The sequence below is a fragment of the Salvelinus alpinus genome, chromosome 2 (assembly GCF_045679555.1).
Source record: "Salvelinus alpinus chromosome 2, SLU_Salpinus.1, whole genome shotgun sequence".
NCBI classification, from domain to species: domain Eukaryota; kingdom Metazoa; phylum Chordata; class Actinopteri; order Salmoniformes; family Salmonidae; genus Salvelinus; species Salvelinus alpinus.
In genome coordinates, this window is record NC_092087.1 from 20,296,211 (window position 1) to 20,322,370 (window position 26,160).

The 26,160-nt window shown below is 46.2% G+C and overlaps 1 protein-coding gene across 2 annotated transcripts in view; it reads left to right on the forward strand.

The window, feature by feature from the left end:
• The window catches only part of LOC139556067 (E3 ubiquitin-protein ligase PDZRN3-B-like), a 137,340-nt gene that overhangs the window by 77,691 nt on the left and 33,489 nt on the right, over positions 1-26,160 (forward strand). The window contains exon 1 of one of the 2 annotated variants that reach the window (XM_071369580.1): positions 24,291-24,582. The exons of the other annotated variant lie outside the window; for it this stretch is intronic. Within the exon in view, the coding sequence (XP_071225681.1) occupies positions 24,514-24,582 (69 nt within the window). The 5' untranslated portion in view covers positions 24,291-24,513. Of the gene's footprint in view, positions 1-24,290; positions 24,583-26,160 lie in introns of those variants that run through there. 2 annotated transcript variants of the gene reach the window in all.

Below are 26,160 nucleotides of genomic sequence, written 5' to 3' on the forward strand. Positions count from 1 at the left end.
TTCACAGTGTTATTTGAAATTTCAAGATAAAGGTCAAATGACATAATGTTTTGAGGACATTATGCCTAACATAGCCTTTGACTATGTGAGCACACTAAAACACATGACCAATAGGTGGCAGTATGGCCCTATAGAATCTATTGAGGTTCTTTATTAGTTGGCGGAGACAGAATCTTTTCACTTTGCCCTTTGATCTGACTCCCCTCAGCCAAATGGTATCTCGTTAGTGCAGTGCACATTTAAAAACACCATTGGGTGCTGTAGAAAATGTACCTGACCTATATTTTTTAGTGTTGTCTAAAAGACATTACTATTTATTTGCTGGAAGAATGCAAGGCTTCGGTGCTCTAGACACCCTGTGTCCAGGACGTCTGTGGCATAATACGAAGGCCTAGGTGATCATAATAGACTGACTTAACACGCCCTTAATGACTGAAAACAGGTGCTCATTGGTCAGATGTTCTGGCTATCATGATTATCTGATAGCCTATTTGCGTGTGGGTCATCATTTGCTCTAATGGGGGAGAACACAATCGCCTTGTAAATAAAGGCATCCGGACTAATTAATAACTCTAATATCGCTATTGCCCATACTGTGCTAATATGACCACATGCAGATCTAATCCAGCAAGTTTGTGGAACTGTGCCCATTCTAGTTTTGATGGATTCTCAGAACAGCAGCTCTGCTCTTGCAGCAGTCATAAGGCGCTTTTAACCCCAAATTAATCCTCTTAGTGTGGATCGTGACGCATCAATGTTCATTCTCTTATTTCTCATTGGGACTCCTCTAAATCAGCTGACCTGGTGGGTGGAACTCTGGGAGGCATCTGTCCCCTTCATATTACATGACCTTCTATGATGGAGAGTAGATACAAAGTCATCTCTGAGGGTTTCTTGGAGCAAATGTTGCATTGTCAGAGCAGAGGGCAGTCTTTTTTATTATTATTTTTTATTTAACCTTTATTTAACCAGGTAGGCTAGTTGAGAACAAGTTCTCATTTACAACTGCGACCTGGCCAAGATAAAGAAAAGCAGTTCGACACATACAACACAGAGTGACACATGGAATAAACAAACATACAGTCAATAATACAGTAGGGGGTAAAAGTCTATATACAGTGTGTGCAAATGAGGTAGGATATGGGAGGTAAGGCAATAAATAGGCCATGGTGGCAAAGTAATTACAATATAGCAATTAAAAACTGGAATGGTACATGTGCAGAAGATGAATGTGCAAGTATAGATACTGGGGGGCAAAGGAGCAAGATAAATACATAAATACAGTTTGGGGATGAGGTAGTTGGATGGGCTATTTACAGAATGGGCCATGTACAGGTGCAGTGATCTGTGAGCTGCTCTGACAGCTGGTGCTTAAAGCTAGTGAGGGAGATATGAGTCTCCAGCTTCAGTGATTTTTGCAGTTCGTTCCAGTCATTGGCAGCAGAGAACTGAAAGGAAAGGCGGCCAAAGGAAGAATTGGCTTTGGTGGTGACCAGTGAGATATACCTTCTGGAGCGCGTGCTACGGGTGGGTGCTGCTATGGTGACCAGTGAGCTGAGATAAGGCGGGGCTTTACCTAGCAGAGACTTGTAGATGACCTGAGGCCAGTGGGTTTGGCCGTGAGTATGATGCGAGGGCCAGCCAACGAGAGCGTACAGGTCGCAGTGGTGGGTAGTATATGGGGCTTTGGTGACAAAACGGATGGCACTGTGATAGACTACATCCAATTTGTTGAGTAGAGTGTTGGAGGCTATTTTGTAAATTACATCGCCAAAGTCAAGGATCGGTAGGATGGTCAGTTTTATGAGGGTATGTTTGGCAGCATGAGTGAAGGATACTTTGTTGCGAAATAGGACGCCGATTCTAGATTTAATTTTGGATTGGAGATGCTTATTGTGAGTCTGGAAGCAGAGTTTACAGTCTAACCAGACACCTAGGTATTTGTAGTTGAACCGTCCAGAGTAGTGATGCTGGACGGGCGGGCAGGTGCAGGCAGCGATCGGTTGAAGAGCATGCATTTAGTTTTACTTGCATTTAAGAGCAGTTGGAGGCCATGGAAGGAGAGTTGTATGGCATTGAAGCTCGTCTATAGGTTAGTTAACACAGTGTCCAAAGAAGGGCCAGAAGTATACAGAATGGTGTCGTCTGCTTAGAGGTGGATCAGAGAATCACCAGCAGCAAGAGCGACATCATTGATGTATGCAGAGAAAAGTTTCGGCCCTAGAATTGAACCCTGTGGCACCCCCATAGAGACTGCCAGAGGTCAGGACAATAGGCCCTCTGATTTGACACACCAGGCGAGGCAGTCATTTGAGAAACCAAGGCTGTTGAGTCTGCCAATAAGAATGTGGTGATTGACAGAGTCGAAAGCCTTGGCCAGGCCGATGAATACAGCTGCACAGTACTGTCTCTTATTGATGGCGGTTATGATATCATTTAGGACCTTGAGCGTAGCTGAGGTGCACCCGTGACCAGCTCGGAAACCAGATTGCATAGTGGAGAAGGTACGGTGGGATTCGAAATGGTCGGTGATCTGTTTGTTAACTTGGCTTTCGAAGACCTTAGAAAGGCAGGGTAGGATGGATATAGGTCTGTAACAGTTTGGGACTAGGGTGTCTCCCCCTTTGAAGAGGGGAATGACCACGGCAGCTTTCCACTCTTTGGGAATCTCAGATGATACAAAAGAGAGGTCGAACAGGCTAGTAATAGGGGTTGCAACAATTTCGGCAGATAATTTTAGAAAGAGAGGGTCCAGATTGTCTAGCCCAGCTGATTTGTAGGGGTCCAGATTTTGCAGCACTTTCAGAACATCAGCTATCTGGATTTGGGTGAAGGAGAAATGGGGGAGGCTTGGGCAAGTTGCTGTGGGGGGTGCAGGGCTGTTGACCGGGGTAGGGGTAGCCAGGTGGAAAGCATAGCCAGCCGTAGAAGTGAATCAAGGGCTATATTTTATTTTTGCTTATTTAAGATGGTGAGGAAAGCACTTTTAAAGAATAACAAGGCATCCTCTACTGACGAAATGAGGCAAATATCCTTCCAGGATACCCGGGCCAGGTCAATTAGAAAGGCCTGCTCGCTGAAGTGTTTTAGGGAGCATTTGACAGCGATGGAGGGGTGGTCGTTTGAGCGCAGACCCATTACGGACGCAGGCAATGAGGCAGTGGTCGCTGAGATCCTGGTTGAAGACAGCAGAGGTGTATTTAGAGGGCAGGTTAGTCAGGATGATATCTATGAGGGTGCCCGTGTTTACAGATTTGGGATTCTACCTGGTAGGTTCATTGATAATTTGTGTGAGATTGAGGGCATCTAGCTTAGATTGGAGGACGGCCGGGATGTTAAGCATGTCCCAGTTTAGGTCTCCCAACAGTACGAACTCTGAAGATAGATGGGGGCAATCAATTCACATATGGTGTCCAGGGCACAGCTGGGGGCAGAAGGTGGTCTATAACAAGCGGCAACGGTGAGAGACTTGTTTCTGGGAAAGTGGATTTTTAGAAGTAGAAGCTAAAAATTTTGGGGCACAAACCTGGATAGTATGACAGTCTGGGCTTTTAACAGAAAGGCATATATGAATTCTCAATAGCCTTTTTCACCTTCAAGGTTTAAGTGTGTATGTTTATCATTCCCCGTGTGTGTGTGGGGGGAGGGCAGTACGAACAAATATAAAAGTGTATGCACTCACTACTGTAAGTCCCTCTGGAAAAGAGCATCTGCTAAATTACTAAAATGTAAAAGTGTGTGTGTGTGTCAGCATACTTGATTGGGTGGATGAAGACGTGTGTATGTTTAATTGTGGGCTATAGGTCAGAGTGTGTATCAGTCTCTTGAGGCAGACCAAAAACTTCTGCCATCTTCGAGTGCAGTTGCCGATTGGCTTCCGATTCTCCAAGGTCGGGGATGTCGAAGTGTGTATTGGTTTGTGTGACAGTTGGTGTATATACAGTACGTGTGTGTGTGTTTTGGGGAGAGGGAGAAAGATTTGTGACGTAATCAGGAGTTCATCTGTGCCCTGATGTTTGCTGAGTGGCTCCAGTGCCACAGCACGACACCCTTCCTGCAGGAGTTGACCCATCCCTATCCCCCAGCCCTCAGAGCCCATTTGAACTGATAATCTAATAAGCAGAGTGAGAGCATTCAGAGATCAAAAGCTCTACTTCACCTGAGCCCTTAGATTCAGTAACACATCAATAGCTGCTTTAGAGCCCACTGGATAGATGGGTGGATGGATGGAGTAGCCACTGGTAACTGATTAATAGTAGAGCAGAGCAGTTGGGCTAGTTGAGAAGCAACCACTGCTGTGCGCTCTACACTGGCCATGGCCCTCTCTGCCCATTTCTTATTGACAGGGTAGTTTATTATGAATGAGCTGACTCCGGTCAATCTTTTAAGAGTACTAGGTTCCAGACAACAGAGGTATTTACCAGTATCTGCATCGGTAGCGGCATTTCTCATTTCTTCAAATGTTTTTTTTAATCTCTCCAGCATCCCAGCTGTCTGGAAAGATTATGTAAGGTTACTAGAAGCAATTAAATGACTGATGTGATGTGAAGTGAATTTAAGACATTTCTTGACCTTACATTGAATATGGGCTTCAGAACTTCTATTCAGGATTTAATGAAATATTCAGAACTTGTTCATTCCTCTCACAATGTCTGTCCTCCTTCAGTCTCCGTATGCCCTTGTGTCTGCCCTCCTTCAGTCTCCGTATGCCCTTGTGTCTGCCCTCCTTCAGTCTCCGTATGCCCTTGTGTCTGCCCTCCTTCAGTCTCCGTATGCCCCTGTGTCTGCCCTCCTTCAGTCTCCGTATGCCCTTGTGTCTGCCCTCCTTCAGTCTCCGTATGCCCTTGTGTCTGCCCTCCTTCAGTCTCCGTATGCCCTTGTGTCTGCCCTCCTTCAGTCTCCGTATGCCCTTGTGTCTGTCCTCCTTCAGTCTCCGTATGCCCTTGTGTCTGCCCTCCTTCAGTCTCCTTATGCCCTTGTGTCTGCCCTGCTTCAGTCTCCGTATGTCCTTGTGTCTGCCCTCCCTGTCTTCATATGCACTTATCTCTGAGAATGGAAGAGACAGAAAACCCATAAAGGGCAGCATGATCTTCAATGGACCATCATCCCCTTCACAGGAGCCCAGGAACACTTTTGGGATCCAGTTTGCCAGACTGACAATAACAGTGCATGTTTCTTAGGCGACTGTCCCTGCTCCTGCCATGCAGGGTACATTAGCATCATAGGGCCGGCAGGTAGCCTAGTGGTTAGAGTGCTGGACTAGTAACCGAAAGGTTGCAAGATCGAATCCCTGAGCCGACAAGGTAAAAAATATGTTGTTCTGCCCCTGAACAAGACAGTTAACCCACTGTTCCTAGGCCGTCATTGAAAATAAGAATTTGTTCTTAACTGACTTGCCTAGTTAAATAAAGGTAAAATACATTTTTTTAAATAAAAATGGTCTGTCTCTCGGTCCTGGTCTTGTCTACATCTACACAGAAGACCAGAGACACTCACAGGAAGCTGTATCTAACAGGAAAACTCTTCGCTTGTGTGAGAAGGAGGTCAGCTATTGTGGCTGTGTGGCGCACCATGAGCACCTAATACTACTGGCACTTTCCCATTGCCGTCCTTGCTTTGTTGCCAGATCTGTTGGAGCTTTGGCCAACTCTGTCATGTTTGAGCGGCCTGACAATGAAAGTCTGCAGAGTTGATCAGAGCAAACACAGTTCTGGCAACTAGGCTCTGAGACTACTCTTCTTCCAAAAGTAAGATTCAAATCCATTCACTTTGTCATCTCTATGCTGCAGCGGAGTAGACATGTATGGCGAGGTTTGTTCATGGTTTTCTGTGCTCACCTGTTTGCCTCATTAGGGCCCAGTGTCTGGTGGAGCATGAAGGAGCAGCAACAGCAGCATCAAAGGAGAGAGGCCTGGCAGTAATGAGAGGCTTTGTCATCCTGGGCAATTCAATTAGCCCAGACAGCCCAGAGTCCCTCAGGATGACTGATGACACCCCACTGGGACCACAAACCCCTGCAGGGAGAAAGAGAGGGTGTGGGTTTAGGGAGGCGGGGGTGGGGAACGACAAGTACCCAATAGTGGGCTCTTCACTCTGGACTTCTGAAGGAACTAACATCAATACTCAACACAGAAAACCACGTCCAGATCACACATACAGTAACTAGGTATTCACAAATACGACTCCTGGGCAGTTGTGTGGTCAGGAAAAATGCAAGGCCCTACCCACAACACAATGGGATCTTTACAGACATAGCACTGGTTCTCATACTCGAGTATCTATAATTCACATTTACCTATGATCTTTTAGATAGTAAATCAGAGCCTTCAGCTTTCAATGATGTTCCGTGTATTCCTAGGTGATCCTGTAGTTAAACTGTGTGCTTTCATTACTGTTATCTTGGCCAGTGATCGTTCTGACGGGTCAGGCTCTGTGACCCCATTGGGCCTGCTGTCTACAGCCAGTCACTCACCCGCCAGCTCACTGAGCTGTGATTGGCATATACTGTAATAGAGCCTCACTTTTAACATTCATCAGAAAACATAGATGTTTTTCAACAGCAGAGCAAGTCCATTGGCTTTTCACATGAGTTGGAGTCAGTGTGAATGAGCTAGCGGTAGCTGACAGTGAAAGATAAGGAGAGGACTGATGGAGAGGGTGAGAGGACTGATGGAGAGGGTGAGAGGACTGATGGAGAGGGTGAGAGGACTGATGGAGAGGGTGAGAGGACTGATGGAGAGGGTGAGAGGACTGATGGAGAGGGTGAGAGGACTGATGGAGAGGGTGAGAGGACTGATGGAGAGGACTGATGGAGAGGGTGAGAGGACTGATGGAGGGTGAGAGGACTGATGGAGAGTGTGAGAGGACTGATGGAGAGGGTGGGAGGACAGATGGAGAGGGCTAGGTAGTGTGCTGCTCCTGCTATGAGGGAGACGGATGGGGATGAAGTAGCCTGTATGACCCTTCACAGAACACCAAGCCAAGCTTCTGTTGTTTATTCAACCGTTCAACCTCCTGTATTAACCCCTCCTGTATTCAGAAATACTTCCTAAAGAACATCTTGTGGAGGGAAGTGTTTCATTTGGATTTAGTTCATTATTTATTAAATTGTGGTTTTCCACCTATAGTATAAGTTTTGTTGTGATGTACAGTAGCTGGCTGTTGATGGCAGAGCCTGTGGGATTTTATGGGCAGCACTGTAGCACCTCAAGCCATCTTTAAAACTCCATGGAGTTGTCCAACCAAACATTCTACTGTTGTGTCCCAAGGAGCCAGCTGCTGGAGGTGTCATTGTTCTGAGGCTGGGTTGGGGTAACCTGCTGGCCTGGGACCCCTCACCTCACCCTATCCCAGGGACACCCCACCACGAGCCCACAGGACCTCTGTGTCACAGGCCACAGCTTGAATGTTAGGTACAAAGTAACCATTCTCTGCCCTGAACTCCCAGAGAGGAGCAGGTGCTCCCCTGTCACTCACCCTTCCTGGGACAATGATGGGGCGGGACAGGCGATGGCCTTGCCTCTTTGTCTCCTTATGGAATTACAGCACAGGTTGTCTTTGTGTGCTCAGGGAGCAATTGACAATGTGTGGCAATAAGGAGGGTGGAAAATGGAGAATGTGATCCATCGAACATGACTCCACCAGCACAGACAGTCAGTCAGTGAAAGGAGCCAATTAAAGTTAATATCATGGCATGCTGAACACAGGGCTCAAGTGGTACTTTTGTAGGTTTTAAAGGTGCAATATGCAGAAATCAAGCAATGTAGAGAATCACTGTACCACCTAAACCGCTGTGAAATATATTTTCCATAACCAAAAATATTGTATTTTCAGCTGTTTGAAGCTTGTGTACAACACCGACGCAAAAACGAAACTTATGAACGTAAAGCATAGAAATAGTGCACATAGAACAGATATACCAGTGCTTAGACTTGGTTTCGATGAGAATTACATCTGTAACTCACATTTCTATGTGAATTTGGTCAGGTCACCCAGAAAGTTACATGTTGCAGCTCTGGATGGAACCAGGCTTTTAGGTGACTGGAGGGACAATGCCGTTCTCTGACAAGAAATGAAGTTGTGTTCAAACCAGTTTGTGCAGGCAGAACTTAACGTCATGGTGGGTCTAGAATATAAAGGTGGTCAGTTGGGATATAGGAGAATACTTACACCCACCCCCTCTCCTCTCTGCTTGGGGTGAGAGGACAGTCAGTGATCACTTGGGGAAAGCGTTTACTGTGCCCTCACATAAACACTCTTATGCCTTGATCTTCAACTCTCAGTAACCCCAGGAAACCACGCGTACCATAGAATTTCCCTGTCGGTCTCAGATTTGTTATCTTAACTTTTTTGTCTCAAATGTCTCATTCCAGCCATATTATATGGTAGAACTCCATCCCAAACCTATTGAAAAGCATTTGTTCTAGTAAAAGTCATTGTAGAGGGAGAAAGCTGTCCTAGGGCAGTATTCCACACTCCTCTGTCTGTCTGCAATGCCACATTTCTGTCATGATGACCCTGTTACACATGAGGTGTGTAGAGCACCAGTGAATGAACCACAAAGTCCCACCGAAAATAACCCACTGCCACAGGGAAGAGAAATGCTGTGATTACTATAACATTGAATTAGACACACACACACACACACACACACACACACACACACACACACACACACACACACACACACACACACACACACACACACACACACACACACACACACACACACACACACACACACACACACACACACACAGACACACACACAGTGGGTAGAGAGAGTGGGGTGCATAATATTTTTTCTGCGGGTACACGGGAATATCAACATGCGCCCTTTTCTCATTTTATTTATTTATTTTTATTTAACCTTTATTTAACTAGGCAAGTCAGTTGAGAACAAATTCTTATTTACAATGACAGCCTATCAAAAGGCAAAAGGCCTCCTGCGGAGACAGGTCTGGGATTAAAAAATATAGGACCAAACACACATCACGACGAGACACCACAACACTACATAAAGAGAGACCTAAAACGACGACACAGCATGGCAGCAACACATGACAACACAGCATGGTAGAAACACTACATGACATCAACATGGTAGCAGAACAACATGGCAGCAGCACAACATGGTAGCAGCACAAAACATGGTACAAACATTATTGGGAACAGACAACAGCTCAAAGGCAAGAAGGTAGAGACAACAATACATCACGCTCATTACTCTGTTGATGACCTTAATATTGCCTCTGATCTAGGACCTGTCATATGCACCAAGGGATCTGAGGGTCATAGGTCAAACCATCCCCCCTGCTCGCTCTCCGTTCTCCTCCAAAATCACTGTCACCTCATTATAAACAGGGCTCTCTGTCTCGCTCTCTTCTCCCTTTCCCCTTCTTACGCCCCCATCTCTCCTTCTGTTTCTCTCCCCCATCCCTCTTTCTCTCTTATCTTTGTAAATGGAAAAGATGTACAAGACCCTTCCCTCATCTTTCCATTTAATGGACACAGGTCCTTTTCACTGTGCCATACCATTGCGTTCTGTAATGACAGCATTTGCTGAGCACTTCAGTGCAAAATGAAGTCGGAATTGGATGAAAATTATAGGGCCAGGCTTTTTAAAACCAGACATCTATTTTCCCCTATCCATTTGGAGAGAGCAGGGGAAAGCAGAGGCTACATTTGTGGGATGTATTATTTTCAATCAAACATAATTCTCTCTTAAGGGTCTGTGGAGGAAATAATACTTAGGGAATTACAGTTGTACTAATAACATGGGGCTCATGGAAGCGTACTGGATCTCAAAGGGGAAACCTGCACTTCATGGCAAGAAGATACACAGAGATACAGAGGCTTGGAAATGAAATGGCTTCAATCAGTATCTTGTATTGACTCAAACACCGTCTCTGCTTGATTCATCCCATTTTTACTCTAGATAGAACATAACCAGCTAATGGTCATTCATTATGCAAAACACTGAAAGACACACAGCAAAAATGCTTCTAACATGACAAATTCTTTCTGCTGAAAATGTTGTTAAAGCATAATGATTCATACTGGTATGTGGGAAATGAACAGGAAAATGACAAGCATTCACCTGTTTCCTCTTAGCATTTATAATGAGCTTTTATCATGGATTATAAAGACCCCCACATAGTAATTGCATACATTACTGGTTGTTTACAAACATTAACATGCATTAAAAGTTGAGTCGTCACAATTTGACAAATTGAGCGCATTAGCCTACACTGTTAGTGAAAAGAGTTTTCAAGGTATTCAGTTATGACATCTGTCGCAATTTAATTTAGTCGATCTCCTTTAAAAGCAGTAACCTTTCTGTTATCTGGGGATCAGAGGGAGAGGGAGGAAGTGGAGTTGTGATAAATTGTACTTTGATACTCTGGGAGTTGCTTATTAAATTCACTTATCGGCCTAAGGATGTTGGCATTGTGTTGAACAGATGTCAGGGCAGGGCCTAGAGAGACTGACAGGGACAGGGGGGGGACTGGATTAGATGGACCAGTCTGTTACTGTATGTCCCTGGGCTCCACTCTTCCACCATATTATCACAACACCATAGTGCCCACAAAGCTCATCACTAAGCTAAGAACCCCGGAACTAAACACCTCCCTCTGCAACTAGATCCTGGTCTTCCTGATGGGCCGCCCCCAGCTGGTAAGGGTAGGCAACGACACATCTGCCATGCTGATCCTCAACACGGGCCCCTCAGGGGTGCGTGCTTAGTCCCCTCCTGTACTCCCTGTCACCCACGACTGCGTGGCCAAGCACTAGTCCAACACCATAATTTAAGTTTGCTGACGACAGAATGGTGGTAGGCCTGATCAATGACAACGATGAGACAGCCTATAGGAAGGAGGTCAGAGACTTGGCAGTGTGGTGCCAGGAAACAACCTCTCCCTAAACATGAGTAAGACAAAGGAGATGATCATGGACTACAGAATAAGGAGGGCAGACCACGCCACCATTCACATCGATGGGGCTGCAGTGGAGCGGGTCGAGAGTTTCAAGTTCCTTGGTGTCCACATCACCAACAAACTATCATGGTCCAAACACACCAAGAAAGTCGTGAAGAGGGCACGACAACACCTTTTCCCCCTCAGGAGACTGAAAAGATTTGGCATGGGTCCCCAGATCCTCAAAAAGTTCTACAGCTGCACCATCGAGATCATCCTGACCAGTTGCATCACCACCTGGTATGGCAACTGCTCTGCATCCAAACGAAAGGCACTACAGAGGGTAGTGCGTACAGCCGGGTACATCACTGGTGCCAAGCTTCCTGCCATCCAGGACCTATATACTAGGCGGTGTCAGAGGAAGAGTCCAGACACCCAAGTCATAGACTCTTCTCTCTGCTACCTCATGGAAAGCGGTACCAGAGCACCAAGTCTAGGTTCAAAAGGCTCCTTAACAGCTTCTACCCCCAAGCCATAAAACTGCTGAACAATTAATCAAATGGTCAGCTGGACATTTCACTGTAAGGTCTACACCTGTTGTATTCGGTGCATGTGACAAGTAAAATTAGATATGATAGTATGATTATCACTGGGAAAGGATCATGTTCATGTGAAGTATCATTCTTATTATAACAAGTAAATATTATGCGTTACACTCCGGCTTGGAGAATAGTGGACGACTGAAAAGGTTCACAAAATAACCATATGAAGTTTAGCCAGTGACAGTAAGTGTTATGGTAGAAGGTTTGGGTGCTGTTACTGTGCAGTAGTTTAATCCAATACACTATGGGAGTAATCAGTGGTGTTACCAAAACAGATTACCATAGGAAATCTTCAGGGCCCGGTTTTTCAAAAATGATCTATCTGGATTTCAGCTATCGAATAAGATTAAATGCATAGAAATATAATGAATAGAACATACAAATCATTGATTTGGATGGGGACTCCCATTCTATTCATTCTATTTCTATGCATTTAATCCTATCCGATAGCCAGATAGATCATTTTAGAAAACTGGGCCCAGAATGCTCCGGGTCACTGGATACACATTATATATACAAACTATGTGGACACCCCTTCAAATTAGTGGATTCGGCTATTTCAGCCACACTCGTTACTGACAGGTGTATAAAATTGAGCACACAACCATGCAATCTTCATAGACAAACATTGGCAGTAGAATGGCCTTACTGAAGAGCTCAGTGACGGATGCCACCTTTTCCAACAAGTCAGTTCATCAAATTTCTGCCCTGTTAGCTGCCCTGGTCAATTGTAAGTGTTGTTATTGTGAAGTGGAAATTTCTAGGAGCAACAACGGCTCAGCCGTGAAGTGGTAGGCCAAACAAGCTCACAGAATGGGACCGCCGAGTGCTGAAGCGTGTAACGCATAAAAATCACCTGTCCTCGGTTGCAACACTCACTACCGAGTTCCAAACTGCCTCTGGAAGCAACATCAGCACAATAACTGTTCGTCGGGAGCTTTATGAAATGGGTTTCCATGGCTGAGCAGCCGCACACAAGCCTAAGATCACCATGCGCATTGCCAAGCGTCGGCTGGAGTGGTTTAAAGGTAGCCGCCATTGGACTCTGGAGCAGTGGAAACTCGTTCTCTGAAGTGATGAATCGCGCTTCATCGTCTGACAGGCCGACGGAAAAATCTGGGTTTGGTGGATGCCAGGAGAATGCATAGTGCCAACTGTAAAGTTTGGTGGAGGAGGAATAATGGTCTGGGGCTGTTTTTCATGGTTTGTACTAGGCTCCTTGGTTCCAGTGAAGGAAAATCAGATTATGTGCTTCCAACTTTGTGGCAACAGTTTGGGGAAGGCTCTTTCCTGTTTCTGAATGCCAATGCCCCTGTGCACAAAGCGAGGTCCATACTGAAATTGTTTGTTGAGATCGGTGCGGAAGAACATAACTGTCCTGCACAGTGCTCTGACCGCAACCCCACCGAACACGTTTGGGATGAATTGGAATGCCGACTGCGAGCCAGGCCTAATCGCCCAACATCAGTGCCCGACCTCACTAATGCGCTTGTGGCTGAATTGAAGCAAGTCCCCGTGTCAATGTTCCAACATCTAGTGGAAAGCCTTCCCAGAAGAGTGGAAGCTGTTATAGCTGCAAAGGGGGAACCATCTCCATATTAATGCCCATGAGTGTCCACATACTTTTGGTCATGTAGTGTACTTTACTCAATACAACTGTGATGATTTCCTATCACAGGGAAAACTACAGAGAATAAAACAATTACTTTTCTCTACATGTACTGTATGATTTCCCTGAAGATGACAAGATTTAGGATGAACTTCTCTGCCTTCAAATGTTCCATCTGGTATCAGATGTTGTTCCTGAATCATTCTGCTAGACAATCTAACAACTAGAATTGTCTTTAAAGACTAAGCAGAAACTGTGGGTAAGTGTATGTTTGGTTACTTATCGGTGAGCGGTGGAGGGTTCAGCCTGCATAAATTTACTTTAGCTATCATTCATAGTGTAGTCCAATGTGTCTGGAGGTCAGGCATGACCGATCTTAAGAAATGGGACATCTACCTCACTTTAAAACTGCTCAGTGACTCGGCAAAAATAACAGGGAGGCTGGGAATTCCCCCTCTAGTTCTCGCTTGGCCACACAGAGGTCACTGTCTGTCTGCTGGCTGAGTGACTAACGGGGAGAGGGGTTGTTAATGTAAAGATTTACTGAGTGTCTCAGTCTTTGAGTTAGCCCAGTTAAGATGTTTCAATATCATTAAATCTTGTGAAGTAACACAGACGGTCAGCTTTGCACAAAGAGAAATATTGTTTCTTTACTCCTTCGGGCAGTGGTCCTCATTCATCATGGTTGACTTGTTGGTCGTGGGCCTACAGTAGGTCTCTGTCCTAGTATAGAAGCCTGTGATATCATCCTCATGTCAGTTACTCACCTGTCAATGAGGTCACCCCTCACTCAGTCCTTTCAGTTGGGAGGGCACTGTAATGTAATGAGATGGACTCCTGAACATGGACCTGTCCAATATCTCTCCATCCACAGCCCCAGAGACAGACCACCTGGAACACAGACCTACTGATTCAACCCCACAGTGGTCCTGTCTCACTCCATGCCCAACAAATTGAGCTCTGTCCAGTCCACAACCTTGGCTGTAAACACACCGACTCAGCCAGGAGTGCTGATGGGTCTGGGAATGAGCTGGTGACAGGAGCCAGTGTCCAGGTCAGAACAGAGAGAGAGAGAGAGAGTCCCTGGTCATGGAGGATGGAGGGTGCCCCACTGCCCACCGAGCTGTAGCTCTGCTCTCAGAACAGGAGAGATGCGACAGGGATGAAATATGAACTCCTTCAATATTCTGCCTAATAACTGTGTTGACAAGCGGCATGAGTTACCTTCAGGAGGAATGTCGTGGCATTTGGATAATTAGCTGTAAATAGTGTTTTATTATACCTTGCTGGAGGCAATCGGCAGCCTTTTTATTTGTAGCAAAGGTTAGGTGAAGATTTTAGTGGCTCTATTATGGCCGTTAATTTTGCTGGGACCAGAGGTCCTGCATTGGAGGGTTGGAGTCCTGCCATGGCTGGAGACATATTGGATCTGTCAGCCCCCTGGCCACAGTAGAATCCATTACCTCACTCAGTCACTCTCTGTCATCACAGAACCAATTTATTTACATAAAAATCCCTGTGTGAACACCCAGCTCTCGCTCGCTCTCTCTCACCCTCGCTGTCGCTCACTATCGCTGTCACTCGCTATCTCTCTCTCTCTGACAGACAGCAGCTTATAGCCAAGTCACTCTATTAGAAGCAACGTGGAGCCCTGCAATCTCCAGTGTGTGAACACTGTTTATTTTTTAAAAGCTAACAAACTCTGTTGGATCTGTTGTTTTGCTGTTTGGCAGTGAATGATATTTTCTTATCAGATATGGCATGTGGTTCTGTGCTTTTGTAGTGACTTTGTTTCGTTTTCCCATATCCCACAAGATGGCAAATATAGACAGGTAGAGGTAGCCCCAGCTGAATGCAGTACATGATGAAAGACATACAGTGATGTGGGGAGATGGAGAGGAGCTGAGATTTAAATGCAATCTGATGTTTTGTTTTCTAACTCCTCTAGGAGTAGGAAGGAATCTAAAAAACATCTATTCTGCTTTGTCACATTACAGCGTAGTTTATGTACTCTCTAAAAGGAACATATTTATACATTCAGAATATCTTTGTTAAGGCAGATCTAGTGATTGAGACAGTGATCCTCTGCATGGTTTTCTCCCAAGCCAAGTAAATGTCCATACTGTACAGCAGGGGTAGACATTATTAGTTGCTCTCCCCTCCAAATGAAAAGGTTGTGGGGACTGTGATTCCCCTGGTGCCTGTCTCTGTTGGTGGGGGATCTGTGGATCACAGTCAACAGCAACGTGGAGCTGACAGCTGTCTGATAAATTATGCACAGACTATTGTTCTAGGGGTGGACACACATACATACATACATACATACACACACACACACACACACACACACACACACACACACACACACACACACACACACACACACACAGGCCCCAACGGCAAGGCTTAAGGGAGGGGAACTCCATAAAGTACACCCTCTGCTCACTCTTCCTCACTCTCCTCTTACACCTACCATCTCTCTTCCTCCCTCTCTTTCTCTATCGCTCTCTTTCTCTCCCCTCTCTTTCTCTCCCTCCCTCTCTCTCTCTCCCCCCTCTCTCTCCCCCCTCTCTCTTTCTCCCCCCTCTCTCTCCCCTCTCCCTCCCTCTCTCTCTCCTCTCCCTCCCTCTCCCTCCCTCTCTCTCCCCTCTCCCTCCCTCTCTCTCCCCTCTCCCTCCCTCTCTCCCCCCTTTCCCTCCCTCCCTCTCTCCCCCTCTCTCTCTCTCCCCTCTCCCTCCCTCTCTCTCTCTCCCCTCTCCATCCCTCTCTCTCTCCCCCCTCTCTCTCGCTCTTCCTCCTCCTTGTTCTTCTTTTTCTTCTTCTTCTCTGTCCCTCTTTCTCACACCTGTTCACCTGCTGTCTCCATTGTTCATGAAGCCAGTGCTGAACAGAGTGGGTCCTCCATCCCTCATATTGTCTACAGATTAAGGAGATGATAGGTGTAGCCCAGGTCCAAGTCAACTCAGGGGAGACGCCACTGAATCTCTACCCGGCCACACCGCTGTGGGAGCCTGTGAGATTATGACCACGCCTCTCTCCTTTCTACTTCCACAGCCTAGTCTCAGCCTGGCCTAGCATGTCTGCAGGGAGGGGAGGTGACACGGAATACATCAGCCATGGAAGGAACCAGAGACTTCTATTTATTTATATAGATGTCTCTATTCCACCCCTCCCACCACCTCTGCTGGTGTCTGGACAGAGCATTATGGCGTGTGAGAACGACTGGACTCTTATCACTATCAGCCATCGTTTCCTGTTTTTCTTCTTCACATGTTGCCACGTCGTCACTACCGCAGATCATTCTCAACATTCTGCTAAACCCCCTGTTTCCTTCGTCACATGTTGCCACGTCGTCACTACCCCCGACCATTCTCAACATTCTGCTAAACCCCCTGTTTCCTTCGTCACATGTTGCCACGTCATCACTACCCCCGACCATTCTCAACATTCTGAAAAAAAACCTGTTTCTCTCTGATCTTCTCAGGTCATAAAAACTAAATCCAGGTTGGAAGACATTCACACAACTTATTTTGCCCAGGCGAATCGTCCGATAGATAGGAAGACTGATAGCTTGACATTTTCCAGCGTGGCGTGCTGAAATGCCGAGGTCATCTTCACTTAACTCAGTGGCACGGTGAAGAGACCCTAGTAGATCTACAGAGATGCTGCTCTGCCCTGCAGTCAGACAGGCAGTAAAAGCACTGTTTAAACTGCACCACAGATCAGCACTGAGACTGACCCTGTTAACACTGGTGCACTCACAGTAAATCCTCAATTAGTCTGAGCTGAGCGGGTGTTGAGCAGGTGTCAACTGCGCGCTTGTAAATACATGCCATCTGTATCCGAGTGGATCATAGTAGAATGGAGACGTTGTCAAACTTTGGTCAATAGTTTATAGGCTGAGGAAGGACACACAATCATGGTAATAACAGGTGAAATAACTGTTGGAGATACTGCACATACGTATGGGATTTCTGGTCTCTTCAATCCAAATGTATCCTGAGAACTTGTCTAACAAAGAAAGAGTAAGAGAGAGATGGATAATGAGAAAATGTGTGGAAGACAGAATGTGACTCTGAGCCAGACCCAGTCAGTGAGTGTCGCACCGCTCCTCTGCTGATTCATCTGTTGCTGTAGTTAAAAACACAACTGTTAAACTGGCCCCAGCGGGACCCTTACAGAGCAGAGTGCTACAGAGCGGCACTACAGAGACACCATGAATATAAATGACCCAGTCAAGCAGGGAGCTACACAGCACAGGAGACCCACACTTTCAAAGGACCCCATAGCTAATGAGGGAGGGACATGATGTCCCCTTCCTCAAGCCAAACCCCCCGATGTTTACAGTGACACACATGACATTATTACCTCTTGGTCCTACTTGGTACTGGGTCCTGTGTAGAGGCAGGAGACTGTGTCTCTGTCTCTCACTAATGACTGGGACTTCCTGTTGGACTCCTTGTCTCCAGAGCCCATAGATCAAGCTGCTGTTTGAAGTCTGTTTACACCCCAAAATGTTTCAGCCTCACCATTCGCAGTGGTGGGGGAGGGCAGCGATGGTATACTGTTGTCACAGCAACTAGAAATTAATTGGTCATTTGATTAATGCAGTGACAGTATCACGTTTCAGGTAAGACTCAAGTGCAGACTGTGTTGAAGTAACAATGTTTATTATAACAGGAGCAGGCAAACGACAGGTCACAGCAGGCAGGGGTCAGTAATCCAGAGTAGGGGCAAACGCACCAGACGGAAGGCAGACTCAGTCAGGGGCAGGCAGAGTGGTCAGGCAGGCGGGCTCAGAGTCAGGACAGGCAAAGGTCAAAACCAGAAGAGCGAGAAAAGGAGCGACTGGGGAAAGCAGGAGCTGAGACAGGAGACAAAGGGCTGTGAGACATGAATTTACATCAAGACACATGACAAGTAGGAAGTATACGGAGGGTACGGGGCAACAGAGGACGAACAGCAGAGGAGCTAATGATTTTGGAGCAGGTGAAAAGGTCTCGGCTTCCGGGGGTGTAGCCGCGGGGATTATAGCGGCGTGCCAGCGCATCCGGCTTAACATCCTTGGGTACCGGTCGGTGTTGCAGAAGCAAAGTAGCCCGGGCCTTAATGAACCCCTCCCGGAGGTCCTGGTACTCCGAGGGAATGGTGGAGAGGTTCGGGGCAATTTCCAAGCCCCCAGGAAGACGTCCCGGGGCAGGCAGAGCTGATTTCAGGCAATGAGCCTGGCAGAACGGGCTCCAGCCCACGATGGCTCCAGTAGCCCAGTCAATCAAGGGATTGTGTCGCTGGAGCCAAAAGAATCCCAACACCACAGGAACCTGCAGAGACTCAATTAGCAGAAATTGGATCGTCTCACTGTGGTTCCCCGACACTCGTAGGTTGATGGAGGTGGTATGGTGGGTGACCCGGCCTATAGACCGCCCGTCCAAAGAGAGACTCAGGAAAGCAGGAGCTGAGACAAAACGTTGGTTGTCTTGACAAACAAGACGAACTGGCAACAGAGAACACAGGTATAAGTACCCAGGGGATAATGGGGAAGATGGCCGACACCTGGAGGAGGGTGGAGACAAGCAAGGACAGGTGAAACAGATCAGGGCGTGACAGACAGGTTATTAGGCTATTATTTTCATTGTCACATTTTTGTGATTAATTAATCAAGTCTACATACAGTTGAAGTGGGAAGTTTACATAGTTTGGTTGGAGTCATTAAAACTCGTTTTTCAACCACTCCACACATTTCTTGTTAACAAACTATGGTTTTGGAAGTCGGTTAGAACATCTACTTTGTGCTTGACACAAGTAATTTTTCCAATAATTGTTTACAGACAGATTATTTCACTTATAATTCACTGTATCACAATTCCAGTGGGTCAGAAGTTTACATACACTAAGTTCACTGTGCCTTTAAACAGCTTGGAAAATTATGTCATGCCTTTAGATGCTTCTGATATACTAATTGACATAATTTGAGTCAATTGGAGGTTTACCTGCGGATGTATTTCAAGGCCTAGCTTCAAACTCAGTGCCTCTTTGCTTGACATGGGAAAATCAAAAGAAATTAGCCAAGAACTCAGAAAAAAATTGTGGACCTCCACAAGTCTGGTTCATCCTTGGGAGCAATTTCCAAACACCTGAACACATGTTCATCTGTACAAACAATAGTATGCAAGTATAAACTCCGTGGGACCACGCAGCCGTCATACCGCTCAGGAAGGAGACGCATTCTGTCTCCTAGAGATGAACGTACTTTGGTGTGAAAAGTGCTAATCAATCCCAGAACAACAGCAAAGAATCTTGTGAAGATGCTGGAGGAAACAGGTACAAAAGTATCTATATCCACAGTAAAACGAGTCCTATATCGACATAACCTGAAAGGCTGCTCAGCAAGGAAGAAGCCACTGCTCCAAAACCGCCATAAAAAAGCCAGACTACGGTTTGCAACTGCACATGGGGGGCAAAGAGTGTACTTTTTGGAGAAATGTCCTCTGGTCTGATGAAACAAAAATAGAACTGTTTGGCCATAATGACCATCGTTATATTTGGAGTGAAAAGGGGAGGCTTGCAAGCCAAAGAACATCATCCCAACCGTGAAGCACGGGGATGTCAGCATCATGTTGTGGGGGTGCTTTGCTGCAGGAGGGCCTGGTGCACTTCACAAAATAGATGGCATCATGAGGGAGGAAAGTTATGTGGATATATTGAAGCAACATCTCAAGACATCAGTCAGGAAGTTAAAGCTTGGGTCTTCCAAAGCTTGGGTCTTCCAAATGTACAATAACCCCAAGCATACTTCCAAAGTTGTGACAAAATGGCTTAAGGACAACAAAGTCAAGGTATTGGAGTGGCCATCACAAAGCCCTGACCTCAATCCCATCGAAAATTTGTGGGCAGAACTGAAAAAGCTTGTGTGAGCAAGGAGGCCTACAAACCTGACTCAGTTACACCAGCTTTGTCAGGAGGAATGGGCCAAAATTCACCCAACTTATTGTGGGAAGCTTGTGGAAGGCTACCCGAAACGTTTGACCCAAGTTAAACAATTTAAAGGCAATGCTACCAAATACTAATTGAGTGTATGTAAACTTCTGACCCACTGGGAATGTGATGAAAGAAATAAAAGCTGAAATAAATAATTCTCTCTACTATTATTCTGACATTTCACATTCTTAAAATAAATTGGTGATCCTAACTGACATAAAACAGGGAATTTTTACTAGGATTAAATGTCAGGAATTGTGAAAAACTGAGTTTAAATGTATTTGGCTAAGGTGTATGTAAACTTCCAACTTCAACTGTACTTTATCCCATCCATATTGTTTCTTTGTCAGTCATGTGGTTCATTCTCCAGTGTGAATATCTCTCTGGCTCTCTCTGCTCTTTCAGGTGTTCCTATATGAGATTGAGTGTGTGCTCTTTGTTCTTGAATATTCTTGAATATAGTGTGAAAGAGATGCATAGAGAGTGTGCTCTCTCTCTAGATTGCTCCGTTCATTCCAGCCCCAGGCAGGCCAACACTGTGGCTAAGACTAGCATAGCACTGGCTGTCATGGTGATCAACTACACTGAGCGTAGCCTCCGCTCCAGTAAAGCCTGGCTATCAGCACACTGACCACTGGGACTAAATACAAGCTGTTGGACTACACACTATAATACTGATTATAATAACAGTTCCTGCAAATATAGCTCATCCTTAATTTGCCTGTGACAGGTTTTCCTGAGTATCAGCTCTGTAAAACTATCATATTGTTTCTGTTGTTAAGGCGTGCTGGGTGTTTCAAAACTAACGTGGTGGGAAAAGGGATGATTATTCATTGCCAGTCCTCCAATGGTTAAACCTCTGCAGATGGATAAGGCTAGGGCTGGATCCTATAGAATGGAATGAACACCGTAGAAAGTTGTCTTGCTCTGAAGGAGGATCCCTTGGAGCAGTGCCATGGCTAGCCTATGTGGAGTAGCCAGAAAATGCTAACATCCGGTGTTAATGGATACGGTATTTTCAACTTAACTTCCATTTCCTCTGAAAAAGGGAAGTGGGAACTCCACTCAGGTGTCTTTCTACACCTGCTACATTAGGCTATGCCATGGTTCATGGTGTAGCAGGCCTGAGATGCTACGTTAGGCTATGCCAGGGCTCATGGTGGAGCAGGCCTGGGATTCTACGTTAGGCTATGCCAGTGCTCATGGTGGAGCAGGCCTGAGATGCTACGTTAGGCTATGCCAGGGCTCATGGTGGAGCAGGCCTGGGATTCTACGTTAGGCTATGCCAGTGCTCATGGTGGAGCAGGCCTGAGATGCTACGTTAGGCTATGCCAGGGCTCATGGTGGAGCAGGCCTGAGATGCTATGTTAGGCTATGCCAGGGCTCATGGTGGAGCAGGCCTGAGATGCTATGTTAGGCTATGCCAGGGCTCATGGTGGAGCAGGCCTGGGATGCTACGTTAGGCTATGCCAGGGCTCATGGTGGAGCAGGCCTGGGATGCTACGTTAGGCTATGCCAGGGCTCATGGTGGAGCAGGCCTGGGATGCTGCGTTAGGCTATGCCAGGGCTCATAGTGGAGCAGGCCTGGGATGCTACGTTAGGCTATGCCAGGGCTCATAGTGGAGCAGGCCTGGGATGCTACGTTAGGCTATGCCAGGGCTCATGGTGGAGCAGGCCTGGGATGCTGCGTTAGGCTATGCCAGGGCTCATAGTGGAGCAGGCCTGGGATGCTACGTTAGGGTATGCCAGGGCTCATAGTGGAGCAGGCCTGGGATGCTACGTTAGGCTATGCCAGGGCTCATGGTGGAGCAGGCCTGGGGTGCTACGTTAGGCTATGCCAGGGCTCATGGTGGAGCAGGCCTGAGATGCTATGTTAGGCTATGCCAGGGCTCATGGTGGAGCAGGCCTGGGATGCTACGTTAGGCTATGCCAGTGCTCATGGTGGAGCAGGCCTGGGAGGCTACGTTAGGCTATGCCAGGGCTCATGGTGGAGCAGGCCTGGGATGCTACGTTAGGCTATGCCAGTGCTCATGGTGGAGCAGGCCTGGGAGGTAGTGATGAGGGAAGCAATGCTGACAGACAGATAGGGATTGGTGGAAACATCTGGCCTGCGGAAACACCCTGCACAGTGCTCATGTACCACTATCAACACCAGCCATCACACCAGGGACACAGCCAGCCATGTGATGTAGACCGGTATGAATACAACCAAGCATGCTCTATGAATGAGAGCAGAGAGGACATGGGATATGGGCTGGGGCACTGTTTACCAGTGTCTGAAATAATGTCCTTTTGTGATAACCGCCACACCTGACAGACGCAGGAATGACGACCCTGTAGGAGCCAGTAGCGGTGTGTGATTAAACTCACTGGGGAAGCCAAGCAAGTAAAAGCCATAATTACAACCTATGTGTTGTGATAATTGCGTTGTTTGATCTATAACCTGTTAGTTCATATGCCTTGACACCGTGATATATAGACCTAAGGCTGAGACAATAAGAAGCCACAGTGGCAGAATAAATTTAACCACAGCTTTGTTTCATCATAAAACCGGAGAGCAACCTCTGTCCGGTGGAGTCCACTAAGCAAATTGCATGTTACGAAAACATGGTCAATCAAGTTAATGTCTCTGACATTTTTGGACTACTAAACAACCATTGATTTCGGACACAGGAGAGTTACTGCAAATCGCAAAGAAAACAGGAGCTGGCTCCACTATTACCGGACCATTTCAACATCATCAAATCACCTCTGCTTAGTCTAATAGAGTGACAACTAAAAGATTCCAAAAACAATTTAGTCCAATCAATGTAAGCTAAATGTCATGTGTCTGTCCATGGTACTGATTTCTGTTTGTGTGTGTGTGTTTCTCTACTTGTAGAGAAATATCAATGCCATCCTCCTCTCTTTCATGTTGCCAAAATGCAAAAATATGAAACACAGAGAGACGAAAAATAAATCTATTTAATTGTTTTCTTCTTTTATTGGGTTAAGTGCCTTGCTCAAGTGCACATCGACAAATGTTTTACCCAGACAGCTTGGGGATTCAAACCAGCAACCTTACAGTTACTGGCCCAACGCTCTTAAACGCTAGGCTACCTGCACTTATCACGCAATCCGTCATTTCATGACATAATTAGTCTGAATAGGTTATTAACCTTTGCCAGTGTACTCCCCAACATAGGCTCCCCAACATAGGCCTTGATGATCACTGACTGCCAAGTGACATCATCCTTGACGGACTGATGTGTCACTAACTGCGTGAGTGGAGCAGAGGCGGAGGGGGTACGACAGTGGCACTCTGTTTCTGGGAGGGCACTGCCACCCCTTATCAAAATAAGCAGGGCCACCCGACGCCCCACTATCTAATCCTAATTGGCATTACAGTTTGGATGGCTGCATGGCACCGGAGCGGGTACCAAGACCCATGCCAGGTCTGGCATACTGGAGCCGTAGCCATTGTCAGCTCAGGTGCTGGAAAGGGCAGCCTTTGACTTAGCGTGGCAACGCCACCGAGGATGCAGAGAATGGCATGTCACTTACCATCAGTGGCTCCATTGGCTGAAGCTTCCCTCTATGTTTTAGGAAGCGTAAACATTTGATTTGTTTGTTTGTTTGTCCGTCTGCCCACCCAATAGGAGAAAGAATAGTTTGGCTTTTCCTAAGAAAGAATGTGACAAAGGACATGGTGAAAAAAAGCCTAAATTGAACCCAGGGCATGAAACATTTAAAATTCCCTCTACTCTTTTGTTTTATGTCAATCTCTTTTGTGAAAAAGCTATAGAGCATTTCTGTGGACTTTGTGTCTAATTCGACATTGGAGATGGATGCCTTTATGTGGCTATGTGCACATGGGACTGGGCTCATTGTCACAATGCTAAAGCATTCAAATGAAATTCCTGGAATAATTAAGACTGACAAGATCTCCTTGCTCCCATAAGAGGAAATCATGTTTGTTTGCAGTGACTACAAAAAGCCTCCATGTCACTCATTTTGTCCCCAGCACAATAGGCGTAATTATTGTTAATTAATAAAACTTCCACTGGCATAGTCTGCAGTTAGCTCACCCCATCGTATTGGGGCAGTCCCTCATGATTATTCAATGAGCGGCTGCTTAATATGCATGAGGGGGTGTATATGGGGTGAGGAGAGGCGCTGGCTCAGAGTGAGGGAGGGAGTGAGTTAGTGAGAGACAGACTGAGAGTAGAGCGTGCTTACTCCTACTCAGACACACACGCGTGCATGACTGGCTGCACTGCCTTCATGTAAATCCTTTCAGCTATTTCCTGGGTGAGTTTGCGAGACGGAGCAGCCTGGTCAGCAGCTCCATGTGAGCCAGCAGCCCAGAGAGAGAGACAACTTGCCTGGCTGACTGGAGAGCAAGACTGTATGGTGAGATTCCTCCACCATGGGATGCAGCCTCTGTACCCTGCAGAAGCCTGAGGAGCAATACAAACTACTCTATGAAGTCTGTCAGGTAATGTAACCAAGCCACTTCTGCCCTCTTCTGAACAGCTGAACTTTCAGGGCTGTTGAATCACTGCTGATGTCAACTCAAAGTGTAGAGGTTCTACAGATGTTTCGTTGTCTACTGCAAAGTTAATGTATTGAATGTGGTGATTCAAGGTCATACTTTTGCATTACGTCTTGTAAGTACTGATTTATTCACTAGCTGGGATTCAGTTTGATGTGGTTATAGAGGTTGTAGATGTGTTGGCTTTGTGTTGTAGTTTGGTGTTTTTTCTTTGCATTGGCCTCTGTTGGTTTGATGCCAGTGTGGCTAGGGCAGATTGAGTGACAGGGTTGGAGTATAGTAGTGTAGTAGAGTGCTGTTGTGGCTGCCTGGCTGGCAAGCTGGATCCCCACTGGTGTTGCAGTCGTGTGAACTCTGGGCGCGAGGTCACGGAGCGGTGGTGAGGAGGTCTTGATAAAGGAGGACTGAGGGAGAGCTGACAGCTCTCTGAATGTGTCTGTTAGTGTGTGCTGATCATAACCCACCTCATTGTCAAGTGACTCCCGACTCAGCCACTTCTGACTTTAACCCCTCGTTCACTTCCGTTTAAAATTTGTTTAACACTAAAGTGCTTAGACTGCAGATGTTTCACTATGATAATAGACAAGAAGTGTTGTATAGGTATTTGATTCATGTAAACAATTGTTTGTTGTTTTGAACAAGGTTAATTTATCAATGAGGAATGAATCATCCCTTGTCCCTATGTTTAGATACAATGAGTATACAAAACATTAAGAACACCTTCTCTTTCCATTACATAGACTGACCAGGTGAAAGCTATGATCCCTTATTGATGTCATCTACACTTCAATCAGTGTAGATGAAGGGGAGGAGACAGGTTCAAGAAGGATTTTTAAGCCTTGAGACAATTGAGACATGGATTGTGTATGTGTGCCATTCAGAGGGTGAATGGGGAAGACAAACGATTGAAGTGCCTTTGAACAGGGTATGGTAATAGGTGCCAGGCACACTGGTTTGTGTCAAGAACTGCAACGCTGCTGGGTTTTTCATGCTCAACAGTTTACTGTGTGTCAAGAATGGTCCACCACCCAAAGGACATCCAGCCAACTTGACACATCTGTGGGAAGTATTGGAGTCAACATGGTTCAGCATCCCTGTGGAACGCTTTTGACACCTTGTAGAGTCCATGCCCTGACAAACTGAGGCTGTGAGGGGGAAAAAAGCACCCTTGATTTGTATGGAGAAGATATAGCCTTCAGAAAATAAATGTAATACTAGCCATCAAGCACACATTTCTGTTTTTTATGAAAGGTAGTTACTTCTGTTCCAGTATACTGTAATACCGATGTTGAAGAAGATCACTTGGACATTGTACAGCCTGGGACTTGTGCTCTGGTCACCAAGACCATAATTAAAGGGAATGGTAGAGTGGGGTACCAGGAATAAAAGGGAATGGTAGAGTGGGGTACCAGGAATAAAAGGTAATGGTAGAGTGGGGTACCAGGAATAAAAGGGAATGGTAGAGTGGGGTACCAGGAATAAAAGGGAATGGTAGAGTGGGGTACCAGGAATTAAAGGGAA